Genomic DNA, 22,304 nt, shown 5'->3' with positions numbered 1-22,304 from the left:
GTTTATTCATTACTCAACAGAGGAAAGTGTACATATTTATTACCAAATTGACCCATGATTTAATGTACTCAAAATCTTTTAAATTGCTGTATAGGTACTATAGTATACGAAATGAATAGTGTAAGGAAAACTTACACCATTTTGTTAATATCCACTAATATTATCTCATGTAAGAACCACTAATAAGCATGGGGAAGTATATTTGTGGATTATAAACATTTCAAGCAGCATTTAATCTGATCCAAGCTGAATTCATTGCAGATTTTACTTCTGTGTTAGTCTTAACTTTTCTAAAGGAGATACATGCCTAATACTTTATATTTATTCTTTTTGTGTGTAAGAGATTTTATTAAGGATAGTATCCTTTTTGTGTGTAAGAGATGTTATTAACGATAGTTATCCCTCAGGTTTTAAATAAGCTATTTTTAATATTTTGTATAAAAAGAAGAGAATATTACTGAACCATTCCTCTACATCATTAGGATTATATTTATGTCTTGGGGAATTTAAAAGGTAGGATGATTATTTTGTAACCCTGTGTGAGTTTAGATAATGTACATAATAATGTCACTCCTTCTGAAGAGGCAAAAATAAACTGCAGTTGTTTTCCATTTGTTTAAGCCAATAAGCAGTACATGGTATGATTATTGGGGCGCTGATTATGGCACCTACAACTACAACCCTTACATTGGAGGTCTTGGAATTCCTGTAGCAAAGCCACCTGCAAATACAGAGAAGAATGGATCACAAACAGTCAGTGTGTCAGTGTCTCAGGGTAAGTGTGTGTTTATATCTTAAGACATATGCTGTTCTTGGAAATAAGTCCTAAATTTATATTTTCCCTCTTGAGAAATTGAGCCCGAGTGTGTTCTAGCAGGGTTTAATATCACAGGTGTGCCATGAGAGTGACATTCAGAGCTGTGTGTTTCTGTCAGTAAGTTTTGAGGAGCTTCCATTTATGGTCCAAATTTCCTCTCCTCAAAATAACACTTAACAAAATAGCAAAATATATTTGTAATTGTGTTTGTCAGTGATTTTCAGTAAATTTGCTTTTATTTTTTAATGTTAATAATAAACTTTTATATTTGTCAACAGAATAAAACTATTTTGAATATTATTTTGGCACTCTTCTAGTCACATAAAATATATCATTTTTTTTTTACATTTTGAATCAATCATACATTTATTAGAGAGTTACAAGTATAATACAGAGAACATATGTTGTCTTGATCCATTAGGTGTAAGTTGCTAATCTGATATTATTTTTATTTTTTTTATATATTTTTCAAAGTAGGTCATTCTTCTACATAAACACATCAGAAGGCACGTTTCATCATAATCAGGAAATTAACATTAATATTAACTAATGTTCAGACCTCATTCAAGTTTCGGCAGTTGTGTCTACATAATGTCCTTCAATGCAAAAGAATTTAGTGCAAAAACTTGCAGTACATTTATCTCTTCAGTTTCATTCAGTATGCCACGGTTTAACTTTCGTGATCTTGATACTTTTGAAAATAACATTCTAATTACTTTATAGAATGTCTTCCAGTTTGGGTTTGTATGCTATTTCCTCATGACTAGATTGTAGTCATGCATTTTTGACAGAAATATCATGAAAATGTAATGCTCAGGTTTTCTTATTGCATCCTATTAGGTGGCTCATAATTTTAATTTGTCCCACTACTGCAATTTTAAGTTTATTTACTTCATTAAGGAGGTGTTTGCCTATCTTCTCCATTGTAAAGTTATTCTTTTCCCCAAGTCAAAGATTTTACTGGTTTAGAAGTGGTGGCAGAGGGGTTCTTGGAAACTATTCTTTAAAAAAAAAAATTACATGTTTATTCATTTAGTTTGAATAGACCCTTGGTTTGCTGTTTTACTCAATGGATTATAATTCACTGTTATCATTATTTACTTGTTTGTTTTTATTGAGATAATATATAAATAACAAAGTTTGCTGTTTTAGCCTTTTTAAGTGTGCAGTTCTGTTGCAGTAAGTCCATTGTTAGTGTTATCCTTATTTATTTTGATGTTCAAAAAGTGCCGGATTTGACCAGTGGGATCTTTTCCAAGCTGGTCTCTTGTATTTTTGTCATGTTCTCATCTTCTTTGAGCACTTCCTTGTTTTCTGGCGCAGCAAGATGCCAAGGCTGATTATTTACTTTCTCTTCCCAAGATTGAGAATTAGACATTTTAATAAGGCAAAGCGATGTCAAAACATTTTAGAGGATAAATTGTGATTAAAAAAACAAAATTTGATTGGTAGATAGACCCCCTACTGGGGCTCGAACCTGCAACCCAGGCATGTGCCTGGAGCAGGAATCATAGGTTGATGCTCAACCACTGAGCTACATTGGCTGGGCTACTTATTGTTCTTTTTTTTTTTTTTTTTTTTTAAATATTTTATTGATTTTTCACAGAGAAGAAGGGAGAGGGACAGAGAGCTAGAAACATCGATGAGAGAGATCGATCAGCTGCCTCCTTCACGCCCCCCACTGGGGATGTGCCCACAACCAAGGTACATGCCCTTGACCGGAATCGAACCTGGGACCCTTCAGTCTGCAGGCTGACGCTCTATCCACTGAGCCAAACCGGTTCGGCCTTATTGTTCTTTTGATGGCCATGCCCTCTTGGTGGACAAATGTAGCAGAGTGTGTATGTGTCTATACACATTTGCATTTGTATTCATTTCTATGTCTATCTAGAATGCCATGAGCTCACACTGATACAACACTTAATCTAACTAATCCAACTTCATAGGCTTCATTTTAGTAGTCCCCATTTGCATAGTTGTATCTTTTTTCTGACAGTGAGGAATCTGGTTCTCAGTATCTTTAACGTATTCATTTCATTACTATTACTTCACTTATTTGATCCACCTCATTCTACTTATTCACCTTTCCATCTCTGGACTTCTTTGTACAGGTATTATTACCTGCTATGGCTCTGATAACCCCATGCCTGGTTGTTCTTACATGAGGACACATATCCCACCCAGTTTTCTGTTTGGATGTCAACATTTTATTGTAGGAAGTAGGACATTAAAAAAAAATATATTTTCATTGTTTTTTTTGTTTGTTTGTTTTTTAGCCCTAGATGCTCGTCTAGAAGTTGGACTTGAACAGCAAGCAGAACTGATGTTGAAAATGATGTCTACCTTGGAAGCAGATTCCATTTTGCAGGCATTAACAAATACATCTCCTACATGTAAGTAAAAATCGTCATTCTTAGAGTATTGCAAAAATGATTAACCTGCTGATTATTTTCAGGTGTAGCCAGCAAGGACAAATTTCTAAATTTGATGTCTGATGTGAGTCTGAATGGGTTAAATACATAGCACAGTGATGGCGAACCTATGACATGCGTGTCAGAGGTGACACGCGAACTCATTTTTTTGGTTGATTTTTCTTTGTTAAATGGCATTTAAATATATAAAATAAATATGAAAAATATAAGTCTTTGTTTTACTATGGTTGCAAATATCACAAAATTTCTATATGTGACAAGGCAACAGAGTTAAGTTAGGGTTTTTCAAAATGCTGACATGCCGAGCTCAAAAGGTTCGCCATCACTGATATAGCACTTCCCTTGCCAAATTAGTAGGAAGTTGAGAAATAAGACAAAGGATTAACAAGATGGGAGAGTGGAGGGGACCAAAATATCTCCATGTAGTGCTCTTAAATTCAACTCAGAAACCAGAGTCATGTTTTTGTTATTGTCTTGTGAGGTTAAGTAAATTCCTAGGGAAGGCTGTTAGCTAGCTATCTGTGAGTTTATTGCATTATATTTAAATCATTAATAAAAATGGCTTTTGTATTACTAACATCTTTATTATCCTTAAAGATTAGGATGGAAGACCTGGGTAAGGATGATAGTCAAATGGGCCTAATTGAACTGCAGAATTAAAAGGATTTACTACCTAATTATAGCAAAGGAATCAAATTTTTTATAATAAGGGACAAGATGTTAAATATTTTAGGATTTGTGAGCCATATAGTGGGCATTGTAACTACACAACTCTGACTTTTTAGCAATAAAGCAGCCATAGACAATAACAATATGAAAATGAATGGGCATGGCTGTTACAGAATCAGGTGGCCTGCCAGATTTAGCTGACAGGTCACGGTTTGCTGACCCTTGATGTAAAATGCTAGACTTGGGTAGATCTGCTCCTCTCAGGTGAGTACATTTTAGATAACAGCCTATCTCTCAAAGGCAAAGATCAAGGAGAAGTACTGAGAAGATGATAATGGTTCCCCCCACCCATGTAGGCCTACGAATCACTTCACCTGCTCTGTGATATGGTGGCAACGGGCTGGTCATAGCAGTTAGAAGCTAGGGAGAGCATCATGTTCCTTCAGTCAAAGGGAGTTCACAGTTCATTTTCATAAAAGCTTTGGGTTTTTTAGTTCTCTCTGTGTTAAGTTAAATTCTTTCATTGCAAACTTCATTTATTTCTTAGGAGATACAGAAAAAAAGAGAAGATGCTATTCTGTACTCTTAGTTTTGGTATTCTAATATTGTTGTACACTGTCTCCTATGTAATAATGGGGATCTCTTTTGTTTGGTCAGCCTTTCCATCACCACAGCTCAATACTGTCCAAAATAGTGCTTTTCTTTGTTAGCCATTTAAAAAAACACACAAAAACATTTATTAGAAGATCGTTTTGTAATTGGTATCAGCTTCTCAATTGTCTTTTGATTATTGTCATGTGCAGAACTGTGTCCTCCCCTTTGTTTCCCCCCTCCCTTTTAATATAATAACTTTCTAAATATATGAAGAACTGCTCTTAGAGTCCCTATATTTCGCGCTCCTCATGAATTATATTTATTTAATTAGTTTGATGTGTGGCTTGGCATCAGGATTTTTAGATGCTTCAGGGTTAAGAATCAATTGACTAGATTGTCCATTCTAATCCCTGCTGGCCAGCCTGTGGCCTGCCAGGGTTTACTTGTGGACCAGAGCACCCTAGAAACCTCCTGGAGAAGAGAGCACAGCACCAGTGGGCTCATGCCATGGGAACTTCTAGACCAGCGATGGCGAACCTATGACATGCATGTCAGAGGTGACATGTGAACTCATTTTTTTGGTTGATTTTTCTTTGTTAAATGGCATTTAAATATATAAAATAAATATCAAAAATATAAGTCTTTGTTTTACTATGGTTGCAAATATCAAAAAATTTCTATATGTGACATGGCACCAGAGTTAAGTTAGGGTTTTTCAAAATGCTGACACACCGAGCTCAAAAGGTTTGCCATCACTGTCCTAGACACTCGTGGGTGGGTGGGGTGGAAGAAAGAAGAGAAAGAAAAAACAGTCAATAGACTAGAGTCTAGATCAGCCGTGGGCAAACTACAGCCCGCGGGCCAGATCCGGCCTGTTTGAAATGAATAAAACTAAAAACAAAAAAGACCGTACCCTTTTATGTAATGATGTTTACTTTGAATTTATATTAGTTCACACAAACACTCCATCCATGCTTTAGTTCCGGCCCTCCGGTCCAGTTTAAGAACCCATTGTGGCCCTCGAGTCAAAAAGTTTGCCCACCCCTGGTCTAGATTATTCTAAAACTACCTTCTTAAGAATTAGTCGAGATTCTTCTTCCTCTCCCTTTTCTTTTCCTCTTATTAATTAGGAAAAAATTTAAAAATTGCTGGAGAGTAAAGTGCAAAAAAGTTTCTTTCCTTTGGTGGACAAATCCTGTGATTTGGGAGTTTCTCTGTTGATTGTCCTTTTTGACTTTCAAATAATGTGGTAAAAACAAGTTTTCAAATAATAACAATCATTTTAAAGAATACAGTTTTAAATTAAAACAAACAAACAAACCCACGACCATTAGTTACCTATACATAATAATAGCTAGTTAGCAGTTCTCCTGATTTGTGTATAAAATCATAATTGTGTTTAATTTTCAGTATCACAGTCTCCCACTGGAACAGATGATTCACTTCTAGGGGGTTTACAAGCAGCGAACCAATCCAACCAACTTATTATACAGTTATCATCTGTCCCAATGTTAAATGTTTGTTTCAACAAACTTTTTTCCATGCTTCAAGTCCATCATGTTCAGGTATGACTTCAGGAGAAATGATGCATTTTTAGACATTATTAACAGCCTGATATGAGATGAAAATGACTGGGGAGAGCATTCTCAACCTAACAGGGATGATTTCTTTATTACGCTCAGCTGGAAAAATATTGGAGATGCTTTGATAACCACAGCTCTTCAGTAATAGGTTATATATATTTTTTATGATTCTAAGTTTTATTGATTAGATCCCACTACAGTTGACTCTTGAAAAACACAGAGGTTAAGGGCTCTGACCGCCCTCACAACTGAAAATCACATTTAACTTTAGACTACCCCAGTTTAAACTATGAATTGCCTTATGTTGACCAGAGGCCTTACTGATAACAGTCAATTGTATTCTTACAATAAAATAAGCTAGAGAAAAGAAAGTGTTACTAAGAAAATCTTAAGGAAGAGAAACTACGTTTACATATTTATTGAAAAAGTCTGCATGTAAGTAGTTCTGTGTAGTTCAAACTCATGCTATTCAAGGGTCAACTGTATATATTATAGTTTAAATACACTTGTATTTAAACACTTGAATCAACTTTTAAGTTAGGAAAGTATTTCTATTAGGTAAATTATAATTTTATATTAGGTAAATTATATATTTTAATTCACTTACGTTTTGATTCATCAAGAATTTTAAGATTGCTTGTCAACTAAATTGAAGTAACCAAAGTATTTAATAGAAAAATTATTTAGACTTAATCATAAGTATTCATACAGAAGAATTTGTTTAAATAGTATTTCATAATATAACAGGTACTTTTTTCTTTCAATTTTTACTCTTTTTCAGTTGGAATCACTTCTCCAATTGTGGCTCACATTGAGCCTGAATTCTAGTTCATCTGGAAACAAAGAGAATGGAGCAGAAATTTTTTTATATAATGCTAATCGAATACCTGTCATTTCATTAAATCAAGGTAATATTTATTATTAGGAAAATTATTCTCATAGCATAAATTATAAGCTTAAAAGGTAATGATTAGGTTAATATGTACTTAAACTTTGTCATAAGGGTTATAATGTTTTCTTTTTTTAAAAAAGATATTTTTATATTTTTATTGATTTCAGAGAGGAAAGAAGAGGGAGAGAGAGATAGATCCATGATGAGAGAGAATCATGGATTGGCTGCCTCCTGCAAGTTTCCCACCGGGGATCGAGCCCACAACCCGGGCATGTGCCCTTGACAGGAATCAAACCTGGGACCTTTTGGTTTGCAGGCTTACGCTCTATCCACTGAGCCAATCCTTCCAGGGCAGTTATAATGTTTTAGTGAAAGAAAAAAATTTTTATACACTGACTTAATAATTAGCAGGAAAGAACAAAAGACCTTTATATTCTCTTGTCTGTATTATTTTTTGCCTGTGTGCAACTGAAATTGACAATGTTCCATGAATCTTTACATTGGATTTCCGTAAAGTGTTATCTTGATTTGCTTTTAGGGGAATTGGTAAGTTGGAGAAGAATATTATTAATTTGCCATAGAAGTTGTGTTCATTTTTTCTTGGCATATGCAAGAATGTGGAAACTAGAATAATATCTTCAACAGGAATAGAACTAGCCTTTATATCTGGCTATAAGAATTTAAGAAAAGTGAAAATGATCTATTTCTGGTGCTTTCTCCCTGTGAAGGGGTATCCTGTATCTTACATGGCTCTCACATGACCTGTTTTTCAGCCTTACTGACAGCCACACTGGGTCATGGTCCCACATATGTTTGCATTGTTTCAGCAAGACCAGCCTGACATTATTAAGCTTTCATCTTTTCCTTGCATTAGTAATTATTATAAATTTTGCTCTCATCTCTTTTAAACTTTGTTATTGTGAAAAATATTAAATAAGAGTAGATGGGGAAGTAATGACTCCTTACTATCATCACATATCTGGTTAGTATTCAAACTGACAGTTGTCTCAACTTTTATAATTTTTTATAATTTGAATTCAGATCTAAAATAGGTCTACACATTGTAGTTAATTATGTTTCTTCCTTTTAATCTCAGTAGGTTTCCTCTGTGTCTTTTTTATCCCCTTATAAAGTCATTTGTCAAAGAAATATGGTTATAAGTTTCCCAAGACTCCTGGGTCCTGTTTCTTTGTGACTGTATCTCCACTATGTCCTCTGTACTTCCTGTAAATTGGTAGTTATTATAAATTGTAATAAATTGAAGCTTGATCTGATTTGAGGTTTTGAAGGCATTTTATAGGTTGTCTGTCTTTATAACAAGTATTGATGTTTAATGCTTATAGTCATTAATAATAATTCACTAGATGTTTCAAAATGAACATTGTCTAAGTCTGTTATTCCTTCTTTATTTATTAGCTGAAATACTCCCAGAAAGAGAAACTTCCTTTTATATGCTATTATGTCACCTTTTGATGTTATAGTTTGTATAAAAAAAGGCAGGAAAAATGCTAGAAATTTTTTTCTTTTATAGAATTAGTTTTAAAAATGAACTGGTTCACAGATAGTCTATATTCATAAGCTATAAGTTTCTTTAATAAATATCTGTATGAGTTTATGGACTTAAACATTTTTTTTATGCTTCTGTTACAGTTCTCATCTTTTTTTATTTACAGAAAAGGTCATACGTACTTTATTTTTTTAATTACGTTAAAAATTTTTAAAATTCTATATTGTGAAAGTAACAATTATAATTCTTATTGATGCTGATATTGTGCCAGTTATGGCCCGTAAGAGACTCCTTTTTCAGTTATTTTCTGGGGGTAGAGGGGTGTGATTTAAAAAAAAAGAAACGATTCTGTTTCTGTTAACTTTTAGTATAAGAGATGCCCCCGACTCTGCATTTCCTTCCTGAGGTCTGGAATGATCCATTTTTACAGGGTGTTTTAAGAGCATACTCTAGGCACTCTATTATGTTTGTGCATTTTGAATAACTATTTTGGCTTCTCCAGCTGTTACAGGTGCTTCTTATCTGGGCCTTTCAAGCAACTTTACTACTGTTTTACTTTGTGCTTTGTTGGGAAGTTACATTGGTTTTCCCCATCCTTTATTTCTGATAAGCCTTATTATTTTCAATTTTGTGTTTTGCAGAATGTGGTGATTTTTAGTAAAACACAAATTCTGTTTCAGTAGAAATGCCTGTAGTTTGGAAAAAACAATAAATTTATAATGATAATTTATGGCTGAGCTTTATACTTAGCCATAAAATGTTATTGATGCTTAATGCTTTTGTTCTTTTTAATGGGGAACTCTTTCATTTGTATAGTGACGTTAGATAGTGAGTTGATTTAAAGGAATATTTTTGAATTCTGTTTGTTTTTAATTCTGAGTAAACATTTGCTTTTTCTAAGTAGAAATTTTCTCCTTTCTTTTCTCTGCGTAGCATCAATAACTAGTTTCCTCACAGTGTTAGCCTGGTATCCCAATACCTTGCTCCGGACATGGTGCCTTGTGCTTCATAGTCTAACGATCATGACGAACATGCAGCTTAATTGTAAGTAAATATTTATTCTTTTAAGCCTATTCATTACTTTAAATCTCTGACATATACAATATTATTCTTGCTATCAGAGTCTTAAAAAAAAACTTTTTCTAAGAATTGATATAGTTTTGACAATTATTAAATTTATTTGAATATGTATCTTCTGAATTTGTTGCTATATATTGTATATTTTGCTTTTTTATGTTGATAATATATCCTCCTATAAGTGCCATTATAAATTCAAGTCATATTTTTTCCTTCTAAAATGTAATAGTTATTAAAATAAAATTGGTTACTTTTAGAGTAGAAAGTCAAATATTTAATACTTATCTGTGTTTTATGTTAATTATCCTATTAAAGTGCCTTTAATTTATAAATGATTTATTCATTATAATACTCATTAACATATATAACTAGATTCCTCAGTTTTTGTTTTTTACATTCAAAACCTATATTAACTGAACATAATTTTTCTCAGGTTCCAATGCCCTATTAAGTTGTTCTCTTTTCACACCCCAATCCCTTTTTTACCATTTTAGTTACTATAGTAAAATAATTTCTGAGCATTCACAGAAAGGAACTTTTAGTACTTTCTGTGGCTTTTGTTTCCTCCAAATCATGAAAATACTCCCCTATATTATCTTCTGTAGTGCTTATGGTTTTCCATGTTTAATTCTAGGTTTTTATTTGGCATTCTTGAGGTAGTTGTGAGGTAGGGATCAATGTTCGTATTACAGGGTGTGGACTAGCCATTTGTAAATTGAAATCTTTATTCCAAGGGACATATGTACCACTTTCAACATAAAGATAAAAAGAAATCTTTATTTCGTTTGTAGGGTATTACAAAAGAAGGGTGGATTTCTTCCCCATTCTGTTTGGATTTAATTTTGTAAATAGAAAGCTCTGTGACATTGATAAAAATTTAAATCATTGCTTAACATGAAAATTCCATGTTCTAATTTGGAATATATTTTCCAAATATGGGATCAAAAGCATTACTATATGATACTGAAGATAGATTTTTAACACAAAGGATATTTTCTTCAGTTCAGAAAACTGGTGTATCAGTTAACAGTATACAACCTTGAAATAACTGACTTGAAGAAATGAGTAGTTTTTCCCTCAGTTTATTATAAAAATCTGGATTAAAATTTACCTGAAAAGTAGATCTCTATTTCTGGAAGAGAGATAGGTTCGCCAGTAGTACATTAAGCATTTAGTTATTTCTTTTCCAGTTGATTGTACGTAGAACAGAGTATTTTTCCCAATTGAAGTAGGAGAGAGGCAGGAGATCTGTGGTAGATGAAAACAGAGGATGAGTCCAACTCAGTTGATTCAGATCCTTTTAATAACCTGTAACAGCCAGGAATATGTTAGTTTTCTTTACAACTAAAAGATATCAGATACTATATTTTCATTGTTTCTTAATGTTTTATAGCTGGTTCCAGCAGTGCCATTGGTACTCAGGACAGTACTGCCCATCTGTTGGTTTCTGATCCAAACCTGATTCATGTTTTAGTGAAATTTCTTTCTGGCACCAGTCCACATGGAACAAATCAACACAGTCCACAGGTAATATGAATTTTGAAAAGCAGTGATAGACCCACACTATAAAATTAAAATGTTTGTAAAGAAAAACTTTAATGTACCTAAATATGTAACATTGTTACTGCCATAGTATTAAATGGTAGCCTTTGATGTATCAGTGTAATAAAATATTTTGAATTGTTAATAATACTAGGGGCCCAGTGCATAAATTCATGCACCTAGAAAGAAACTGGGCTGCGAGGTTGTGGTAGGCATAGGAATGGGTCTTGGCCCATCCTCCATGCCCCCATCAGTCCCCTCCTGTCGTGGTCCCATGTCTGCCGGGAGCCCCACTCCTGCCGCAGCCCCTCCCACGTGCTGATAGCACCGGCCCTGCTCGCACCCACTGATGGCGCAGGAGAAGCGGGAGATGGAGAAGCCCTCAGGGGCGATCATGGCCGGCAGCCGCCACTCGCACCCGTTGATGGCATTGAGTGATCGGGACTGGCGCAGGCACTAGCAGCGGGTGGAGGCAGCAGCTTAGGCGCCAGCTGCAGGTGTGGGCAGGGCTGGCGCTGGCAGCAGGTGCGAGTGCTGGGTGGGACCACGGTGTGTGGGAACAAAGAATTTTCAGTAACCACCAGAGGCTCACCGCGATGACAGCGATTGGCGGCCCACCTTGGTCTGGCTCCCCTGCTCACCCCCTCCACCATCCTGCCATGGCCAATGCCGCCATGTTCCGCACACGCCCCCTGGTGGTCAGTGCATGTCATAGTGACTGGTTGTGCAGTTGTTCTGGTGTGCGGTTGTTCCAGTTGTGCTACTGTTCAGTCTGTTTGCATATTAGCCCTTCATTATATAGAATTAGTAGCTATATTGAAACTGTATTATAGTGGGTAGTGTTTTCTGTTGGATTTTTGGCATTGACTTTGTATAATTTAAGCAATATTCTGAATAAATACCTGAAAGTCAGGGAAGCATTTCAAAAATTTTGGAATTAAAGTTTTAAAAATTTATGTATCATTTGTAATGACTTTTATAAGAATTGACAACTCATGTAATTTATTTATTTTTTAATATTAGCTATTTTATTTAACAAAAAATAAGATGTATCAGAACTTATAAACATTTTTAGTCTTGCAACAGATTTCTTTTACATCATTGTGATTTCTTGCTATATTGTAATACTTTAAAAATATTTATACTTTATTATATTTCTTTTTATAGAAAAATGTATGTAGTATTCATATGTAGTATTCATATGTAATATTATGGAAGTTATTCAAGATTATCTTGCAGCATTATCTTTTTTATCTTTTGTTGTTAATCTTTACCCTATGATATTTTTCCATTGATTTTTTTTTTTTTTAAAGAGTGGGAGAGGGAGAGACACACAGAGAGAAACATTGATGTGATAGAGACACATCAATTGATTGCCTCCCCACCCAGACCCGGACCAGTGATCAAGCCTGCAATTGAGGAACATGTCCTTGACTGGAATCGAACTCGGGACCCTTTAGTCTGTGTGCCAACACTCTATCCACTGAGCCAATCCGGCTAAGGATACAGTGTTATCTTTTAGTTCTTAGCTATGTGCTAGGTCTAGATACTGTTCTAGGTGCTAGGAATATTAGTAGTTACCAAGAGCATGTCTTACCTTCTTGGAGCTTAAATTCTGCATCTGAAATTTCCTATTTATGAATATCTAAAAATGAATCAGTTTCCTGCTATCACTGATAATATTTTTGTTCTTCAAATGAAAGTTACAACAGTGTAGTATTTGATTTAACACTTGATACTTTTTAAATGAATAATTTCTTAAATGGTATCAGTAAGCAGTTTTCAATGAAATTTCATTTCTTTTCAGGTTGGGCCAACAGCTACACAAGCTATGCAAGAATTTCTTACCCGATTACAAGTGCATCTTTCTTCAACATGTCCTCAGATATTCAGTGAATTTTTACTCAAGCTAATTCATATACTTTCAACAGAAAGGTATATTTCAGTGTTTACATATATTTCTTATGTGTAATATATATTACTCCATTTTTTTGAGGGGTATATTTGAGAGGAGATAACCAGTAGGATATTAAGATTAAGGAGGTTGCTGAAACCGGTTTGGCTCAGTGGATAGAGCGTCGGCCTGCGGACTGAAAGGTCCCAGGTTCGAGTCTGGTCGAGGGCATGTACCTGGGTTGCGGGCACATCCCCAGTAGAGGATGTGCAGGAGACGGCTGATCGATGTTTCTCTCTCATCGATGTTTCTAACTCTCTATCTCTCTCTCTTCCTCTCTGTGAAAAATCAATAAAAAAAGATTGAGGAGGAAGGGCCTGGCCAATTTTTCTCAGTGGTTGGAGCGTCAGCTTTTGTTCTTACCAGGAGAACATTTCCTGCTCTCCGAGTGGTGGAAAACAGCAAATGGTGTTTGAGGATTTGTTGTTTTTGTTCAGACACTAAATACATGGTGTCTTTCCAGTACCGTTTTTCTTACCTGACATCAGTTGATATTCTACCATTCAGCACTATACTGACACTACGCAAAGTTATCACCAAATTCACAGGTTTAACTGCTCAGTTCTACAAGACTGCTCTCACTTCAGAGGATAGTTGCAAGTGCCTGGTCCCCAGGTTATATGTAAGTTAAGGTAGATTATGATAAAAATAAAAAAAGGGATGTATATTATAAATTGAGGGCAAGCACAATAATCAAATTTAGTTAATAAATAATAAGCCAATAGTGGAAACAAATGAAAGCATCAACCTAATCCAAACAGTATGCAGAAAATAATTTTTAAAAAGGATCAAAGACTAAATAGAAAAATAGCAAAGTGATAAATTTTAGCCCCCTATATCAATAATTACATTTAATGTCATTAAATCATAGTCTACCTTAACTTACATATAATTACAACAGTGTATTTCCAGTGGTGGTGAGGGTGGTTGCATTTGAATGGATGTGAACTCCAAAGTTTCTATGTCATCACCTTCGCAACCCTAGTGGTGCTTAGCAATTTGTTAAATATTTTAGCACACTTCTTCTTACCCATGTGTATATTGCCAGTGCCTCTTTTTTATTAATTCTACTACAGGAAAGCCAGGGATCATATTCTGTCTCCTTGGAGGTGACTGTCTTTTTATAAATGTCAGGCTTTTTGGTACCCCTTGACCTCAGGGATCTGATGAGTTCAAGAAGAGTTATGACTTTATAGTCCATTTAGCTTTTTCTTAATAAGTTGCGGACGATGATTTTAGGCATAGCAGAACTTGAAAGCATTTAATTCTGATGCATAAGAATTATTTGAATCTTAATTTTTGAAATTAAAACCAGTAGGGAATGTTTAAAATAGCAACATTTGAGGATATAATATAACAGCTAATTTTATTAGGAGTACCACCTTGTGATATTTACATATTTTATTCTGTAGCTTCAGAGTCACCTGTTTGATTTTACTTGGCCTTTAGTTTTCTATTTTGAAGGGAAGTCACTTTTTATTTTGTATAAAATAGAGATAAGAACAAGTACTCAGGAAGACATGGAAACCATTTGCTACAAAATGAAATAGTGAATACCATGAGTTTAATTTTTGTTTAGCTTTATTGTTTTATGTGGTTTACTCCCCCCTCCCTCTCCCAAAGATCTTAAAATGGATTAATTTTTAATTATCTATCTTTTTCTGCAGGGGTGCCTTTCAGACAGGCCAAGGACCTCTTGATGCCCAAGTAAAGCTCTTAGAATTTACTCTGGAGCAGAATTTTGAAGTCGTTTCAGTTAGTACTATTTCTGCTGTGATAGAGTCTGTCACCTTTTTAGTGCACCACTATATCACTTGCTCTGACAAAGTCATGTCTCGAAGTGGATCAGATAGCTCAGTGGGTGCTCGAGCATGCTTTGGGGGACTCTTTGCCAACCTCATTCGTCCAGGTGATGCAAAAGCAGTTTGTGGAGAAATGACAAGAGATCAACTCATGTTTGATATGTTAAAACTGGTTAACATTTTAGTACAGCTGCCTCTTTCGGGCAACAGGGAATACAGTGCAAGAGTTTCTTTGACCACCAATACGACAGACAGTGTTTCAGATGAAGAAAAAGTCTCAGGAGGCAAAGATGGTAATGGAAGCAATAGTAGTATTCAAGGATCACCTGCATATGTTGCTGACTTAGTGTTAGCCAACCAGCAGATTATGAGCCAGATTTTGTCTGCTCTGGGCCTATGTAATAGTAGTGCCATGGCAATGATAATTGGTACGTATTGAAAATATTAATCTTATTCTTGTTTTTGATGCTATATCTCTTCTCTTTAGCAATGTATCAGCTCATTTTCTTTTTAGTTTATGATGTAGGGGTAATTGTAAACTTCTTAGCATGATTGATTTTTATAAGTGAAAACTTATATAGAGTGGCTTCAATCAATGAATTAGGTTGAAATATTGAAAAATTTTAAGTTACTGGAAAATAGAAAATAATGTCAATTAAATTAAGAAAAAATATCAGTATCAGAAGGCAGGTACCATAATTTATAGTGACACATTTTTAACATTTTATTTTACTTATTTATTTTTTAATTTTTATTTTTTAATTTTTAACATTTTAAAGATGAAAATTTACATCAAATTTGGTATTAGGGAATCAGTAAGATTTATTTACATTTTCTTAAAAAGCGAAATATAAAATTTTATTCAACGTGTAATAGTTTCTATGACATGTATCAATGTAAAATATATATATTGTTGCTTCTTTTTGTTATATATATATATATTTTTGTGAGTGGGTGTGTATGTGAAACAGTCATCTTCTAATCATTAGCTGTTTGGAAGTATAGTTACATATAAATACCACTTATTTTTCTCTCTATTTTCTTTCTGCTTCATCTATAGCTATGTGGAATTATGTTCCTCAAATATATAACATAACAACTTGTTTTTATTGTTACCAGCAATAGAGATAATTCATGTATCTCAGATTACTGAAAAGCATTCTCTACTGAATATTATGTTAGATAATTTAATTTGTAGGTACGTACGTACACACACACACACACACACACACACACACACACACACACCCCTAAGCACAGACAGCTATTAATGTACACATCCTTCAGTGGTTTCAGGAAAAATGACCATTAAGTGTATTTTAATTATGACCATTAAGTGTATTTTAATTATTACTGGGTTTTAAGAATGTACTTTAAAAAAAAGTGTAATCTTTTTATTTAAACTAGGGGCAAGTGGATTACATCTCACCAAACATGAAAACTTTCATGGTGGGTTAGATGCCATATCAGTTGGAGATGGATTATTTACCATACTGACAACCCTTAGTAAAAAAGCTTCTACAGTCCACATGATGCTGCAGCCAATTTTAACCTACATGGCCTGTGGATATATGGGCAGACAAGTAAGTTCAATCCCACAACAGTTGTAGTAATTTACGTAGTTTCTGACAATGGGAGTAGAGAATTATTTATAGGACAATGATGAATGGAGTATTCATATTACAAATTGGAAAATGAACAATATCAACAGATGAGAACTATAAATTATTAGTGGACATTGGAGAGTAAGATGTCTTTGAAGTGTTAATTTTCAAAGACGACCACAGTGATACAGTTACCGTATTCTTAAATTATAGAATTTTTTCCCATTGTTCCAAGAAATTCTTTCCTTTCCCCCCAAAATAGCATAGTTGAATACTAAAATGTTGTCTTTAGATATTACATATGAAAATTTAATGAGTATTTTTTCAAGCTTATGTTGCATATTTAGTTTCCTTTCAATTGAAATTTGAGATTAGGGTAATTTTAAAGGGAAAATGTTAGAATATTATTGCTTTTTATATTTCCTTTTTTAAAATGATTTTTAAAAAACTTTTAGTCTTTCAAATGCAGATTTTAAAAACAATTTTGCAAAGAATTTTTTATATGTCAGTGTATAATTATTTTCTTAAGTATTTATTGCAAATGCATATTTCTTGATTGGAGGATACAAATATATTTGGGAAGGATTAATTTTTGAAATGAAGAAAAAATTAATGCACATTAACTTAAGGTAAAAGTGATAATAGTAGTTGAAGACAGATCCTTAAAAATGTGCTCTGAATTCAGAGAGGATATTATTCACTTCCTTTTTGATTCAAGTGAGATTTGTTATATGTTTTAGCAGACACTTTTATGTAGCGACAGGTTAAGGCTGTCATTTTTATAATAGACTATAAAGGAATATTACATTCAATAAGAAATTTAGTTGTCCTAATTCAGTGTAAATTAACAATTGCTATTTTAAACTTAAAATATACATGTGTATTTTTTGTTTTATTAGGGCTCTCTTGCTACTTGCCAGTTATCAGAACCATTATTGTGGTTCATTTTGAGAGTATTGGATACTAGTGATGCCTTAAAAGCATTCCATGACATGGGTAAGATAAAATTCCATTAATTGTCCTTTAAGTGTAATCATTTGATAGTATGTTATGTTCTTATTTGGGTAGTCTTTAGGTAGGTTAAGTTGATGTCAAACTATCTATTTTAAGATTCATTTAGTATTTTTTGGTAAATTTAGGTGGTGTTCAGCTCATTTGCAACAATATGGTAACTAGCACAAGAGCTATTGTAAACACTGCAAGAAGTATGGTATCAACTATTATGAAATTTCTTGACTCTGGTCCGAATAAAGCTGTGGACAGCAGTTTGAAAACAAGAATACTAGCTTCTGAGCCTGACAATGCAGAAGGAATTCATAACTTTGCACCTCTAGGTAAGAAAATAATTATTAAATCATACTGGTATAAGTTTATGTAGTTTATTAACTGGAATGAAATAAAAAATAGTTGTTGAAATAAGTTGATCATGTTATAATATTACCATTTTAATTAAAAACACTTGATTTTAAAGGTAGTGGTTTTTGAAACCTACTAACTAGGGAAGTTTACTAATAGTTCTTTAGCAGTAATATTTGTTTTTATTTTGAGTTTAAATAAAAGTGTAATGTAGAAGAATAAAGAGATATGTCAGTTTTCACTGTAAATGCTAGTATTAAAGAACGTGTTCCTTCTTTGTGTGGTATTTTCCTTTGGAGAAGCTTCAGATTTAAATATTTGCTCCAATTTCTAGTCTATGTAGTTTCTTTTATATTTTTCATATTTGGAACTCCATGAACATTGCCATCTTAGAATTAAGGTGATTATTTTCGCCTTAGCCAGTTTGGCTCAGTGAGTAGAGCGTTGGCCCATGGACTGAAGGGTCCCATGTTTGATTCTCGGTCAAGGGCATGTACCTCAGTTGCAGGCTCCATCTCCGGCCACAACTAATCTATGTGACTCTCTCACATCGATGTTTCTTTCTCTCTGTCTCTCCCGCTCCTTCCTACTGTCTCTCAAAATAAATGGAAAAATATCCTCAGGTGAGGATTAACAAACAAAAAAAGTGATTATTTTCAGGTTGAAGGCTGTATTGGACATTGTGTTTTACTTAAACTATTTTAGGATTATTGTGCTAGATTTGTTATTACTTTAGTTTTCATTTAATATGTGTGTATAAAGAAATTAGGCAGCAACTAAAAATGAACTTGTCATCTCTCAGTTGACTAGGTGTTGTGATGTTTTGTGAGTATTGTGGCAAATCATGCTGAGTTTTTTAACTGCATTCATAGTACCAAAAATGTTCACGTTTTTAACTAAATTTTCTAATGTAATTATTATGATTTGAATAGTTCTTGATACTTTATTGGGTTTCTTTTGTAAGTTTTCATTTAAAATGTCTTTTGTAGGTACAATCACATCTAGCAGTCCTACTGCCCAACCAGCTGAGGTGCTTTTGCAGGCCACCCCACCCCATAGAAGAGCTCGCTCTGCAGCTTGGTCCTACATCTTTCTGCCAGAGGAGGCTTGGTGTGACCTTACCATTCACCTTCCTGCAGCAGTACTTCTTAAAGAGATACATATCCAACCTCACCTTGCATCTCTTGCAAGTCAGTAATATTTTCTGTAAAGAAACATAATAAAAGTAAACTATAATATAGAAACATAAAAATGAGAAAAGTATATAGAAAATTGTGAAACATATGATTTCTAGATTTGTTAATTTTGGAATTCTTAGTATATTTGACATTACCACCTAATCATTTCCCATAAAATGAACTGATGAATTTATTCCTCAGACAAATAGAATGTTTGATGAAATCCACATATATTCCAATTAATTGTTTTTCCTTTTCTTCTCCCCCAAGTTTATTAAATTATAGCATTAAGTTGAAATGAGTGAGTTTACATACTTGTAGATAGCAATCTTAGTTTTTCTAGCATGACCCTCAGTACTAGCCTTGTAATGTGAAGTTAGCATAGGCTTATGTGTGTCACTCCCCAAGGTAAAGATAATTACAATTGTAATGAATTTTTAAATCATAATATTTTGAACATTTGAGTGAATTTTAATTTTTTTGTTTGATAGTTTGAGTATTATTCATTTAATCCTTTTTCATTGAATATTTTGTTACAGCTGCAAGGTAAATCAAAAGAATTTTTAGAAAATAAGTTATGCAATAAGAGGAGCAGGAACTCTTTCAAGTTTTCATAAAGTAGTGTGAAATACTAGTTTGTAGGTATGATGGTCCCCCAAATTCTTTTAGTTAATTTTTATAGAATTATTGAAATTTTCACATTTATGTTTATTGATTGATGTCACTAAATAATTGCATGAAGAACTATGGGAGATTATGTAGATCCCTGGCGTATTTGGAAGAATAAATTTTTCATTTATTTGTTACATTAGACTACTATTATACCCTAATATAGTTGTGGAATCCCCCTTTTGGATAGAAAAATATAATGAATAAAATGCAGAAAGAAAGTATACTAATTCACAGGTTTTTAGCAGGTCAAAAAAGAACTATGTGCTCTAGCTGGTTTGGCTCAGTGGATAAACCGTCAACCTGTGGGCTGAAGGGTCCCGGGTTCAATTCTGGTGAAGGGCACGTGCCTGGGGTTGCAGGCTCAATCCCCAGTAGGGACGTGCTGGAGACAGCCAGTCAGTGATTCTCATCATTGATATTTCTATCTTTCTCTCCGTCTCCTTACCTCTCTGAAATCAATAATTAAAAAAAATCCTATATAATAAAAGCCTAATATGCTAAGTGTCCAGTCGTCTGGTTGTCCTTTCAACAAATCAAAGTGTAATATATATACTAATGATATGTTAAGGCCACTCAACTGCTTGCTATGATGTGCACTGACCACCAGGTGGCAGATAGTTGACCGGTCAACCAGTCGCTATGACAGGCACTGACCACTAATGAGCAGATGCTCTGACTGGTAGATTAACTTGCTGCTGTGGGTCTGGACTGAGCGAGAAATGCCCTGGAGCCCTCCCGTGGTCCTTCCCCAGCTGGCCAATTCCCGCGTCCCTCACTGGCCTCGATTGTGCACTGGTAGGGTCTGTCGGCCTGGCCTGTGTCCTCTTACAATCCGGGACCCCTCAGGGATGTCAGAGAGCTGGTTTCAGCCCGATCCCGCAGGCCTGGCCAAGGGACCCCACTGATGCACGAATTTGTGCACTGGGCCTCTAGTGTATATATAATAGAACTATGTTACATGGTAAAATATAAGTCAATGTAAGGTTTAAGGCAGTGATGGCGAACCTTTTGAGCTCGGCCTGTCAGCATTTTGAAAAACCCTAACTTAACTCTGGTGCCGTGTCACATATAGAAAGTTTTTGATATTTGCAACCATAGTAAAACAAAGACTTATATTTTTGATATTTATTTTATATATTTAAATGCCATTTTACAAAGAAAAACTAAAAAAATGAGTTCGCGTCTCACCTCTCACAAGCGTGTCATAGGTTTGCCATCACTGGTTTAAGGGGTTAATCTAAGATGAGGAAGAAATTGCTTTTATTTGGAAAGAGAAAGAGTGGTTCATATAAATGGTAGCTTTGAAAATATAGCTTGAATTTGCACATGGGAATTGATGTAGGAAGAATGTTACGAAGGAGAACTTAATAAAACGTTTTGATTTTATTATTGGATTGGAGCAGAAATTGAAGAGACATTGTTTTCCATTAGAAATAACATAAGCTTTAGAATCAAACATGGACTAGAATGTAAAATATGCCATTTGTTAATATGGGGGTTTGGCTTACTTAATCTCTCTTTTACTCTGTCAACTTGTGTAAAATGTGGATAATACTTATCTCAAGGATTTGAAGATTATATTTATTTAATACTCGATATGACTTGTAATCCTGGTGTGTAATTGACATACAATAAGAGTTACTTGCTAGTTTTACTGTCCAAATTAAAATCAGAGTTCAAAGTTTGTTGTAGTTAATCAATAAATTTATTATATGGGCTTTCATGTTGTTAGGGAAAAAAAACACACTTTCCCATAGCAACTGCCAATTGTTACTTCATTAGGCCTCCTTAAATTTTAGAAGGAAATTATTTTAAAAACTCTTCAGGATATTTGGCTAAGGTTTGAAAGAAAGACAAAAAAATTTTCTTAAATTGTTGACAACAGTGAACATATTAATCAGATGTCCCATATTGGAGATAATTCTAAATAAAATAGAGAGTCAAGTACATGTGGACTGTATATCTTTAGTTACTCTTTTTTGAAGTGAATGTTAGAATTTTTTAAAAACTATTTTTATTATGTTGTAGATTTCATATTATATGTTTGAAAATAACTCAAAATAATGTATGGTGAGAGTCAGTGAATGATTTGGTGTATAAATGCTCTTTTGACAACTTAATTGTGAATATAACTGAAAGCTGCTGTTTTACTGGAATTTCCACTAACCTATGAAGGCTAGTTAACTTATTCTTTGGTAATTGTTTGATTTTCTCTTTTGCAGCCTGCCCATCCTCAGTGTCTGTTGAAGTGAGTGCAGATGGGATAAATATGCTACCTTTGTCCACTCCTGTAGTCACAAGTGGTCTCACCTACATAAAAATTCAGCTTGTAAAAGCAGAAGTAGCCTCTGCTGTCTGCCTTAGACTCCATCGTCCTCGAGATGCCAGCACATTAGGGCTTTCACAAATTAAGTTATTGGGCCTCACCGCTTTTGGTACCACTTCTTCAGCCACAGTTAACAATCCCTTTCTTCCATCTGAAGATCAGGTATCTAAAACAAGGTATGTTTATTTCTCATTCTAAAAAAAAACGCTTTCTATGAAATTACTCTGTAGTTTATTTACTTAATTTATTTAATTATGTTTTTATTGAGAGAGAGAGAGAGAGAGAGAGAGAGAGAGAGA

At 34.1% G+C, this 22,304-nt stretch overlaps 1 protein-coding gene and 1 non-coding gene across 16 annotated transcripts in view; both read left to right on the top strand.

The window, feature by feature from the left end:
• BIRC6 (baculoviral IAP repeat containing 6) overlaps positions 1-22,304 on the top strand; it is a 176,415-nt gene that overhangs the window by 97,536 nt on the left and 56,575 nt on the right. For all 15 annotated transcript variants that reach the window (XR_004971887.1, XM_036334918.1, XM_036334915.1 and 12 more), the window contains 13 exons: positions 622-775; positions 3,094-3,210; positions 5,923-6,077; positions 6,877-7,003; positions 9,428-9,538; positions 10,965-11,098; positions 12,921-13,048; positions 14,735-15,297; positions 16,277-16,452; positions 17,373-17,469; positions 17,613-17,807; positions 18,819-19,019; positions 21,902-22,181. Coding sequence is in view for 14 of the 15 variants with exons in the window: in XM_036334918.1 (XP_036190811.1) it covers positions 622-775; positions 3,094-3,210; positions 5,923-6,077; positions 6,877-7,003; positions 9,428-9,538; positions 10,965-11,098; positions 12,921-13,048; positions 14,735-15,297; positions 16,277-16,452; positions 17,373-17,469; positions 17,613-17,807; positions 18,819-19,019; positions 21,902-22,181 (2,438 nt within the window). In the remaining variant the exon portion in view is untranslated. The remainder of the gene's footprint in view (positions 1-621; positions 776-3,093; positions 3,211-5,922; positions 6,078-6,876; positions 7,004-9,427; positions 9,539-10,964; positions 11,099-12,920; positions 13,049-14,734; positions 15,298-16,276; positions 16,453-17,372; positions 17,470-17,612; positions 17,808-18,818; positions 19,020-21,901; positions 22,182-22,304) is intronic.
• On the top strand, positions 4,907-5,039 carry LOC118669556. Its single transcript, XR_004972024.1, has one exon. It is a non-coding gene; the product is annotated as a small nucleolar RNA SNORA52 (small nucleolar RNA).

Source organism: Myotis myotis, unplaced genomic scaffold, assembly GCF_014108235.1.
Source record: "Myotis myotis isolate mMyoMyo1 unplaced genomic scaffold, mMyoMyo1.p scaffold_m19_p_14, whole genome shotgun sequence".
Lineage (NCBI taxonomy): Eukaryota > Metazoa > Chordata > Mammalia > Chiroptera > Vespertilionidae > Myotis > Myotis myotis.
This window is presented reverse-complemented; position numbering and strand designations above follow the sequence as displayed.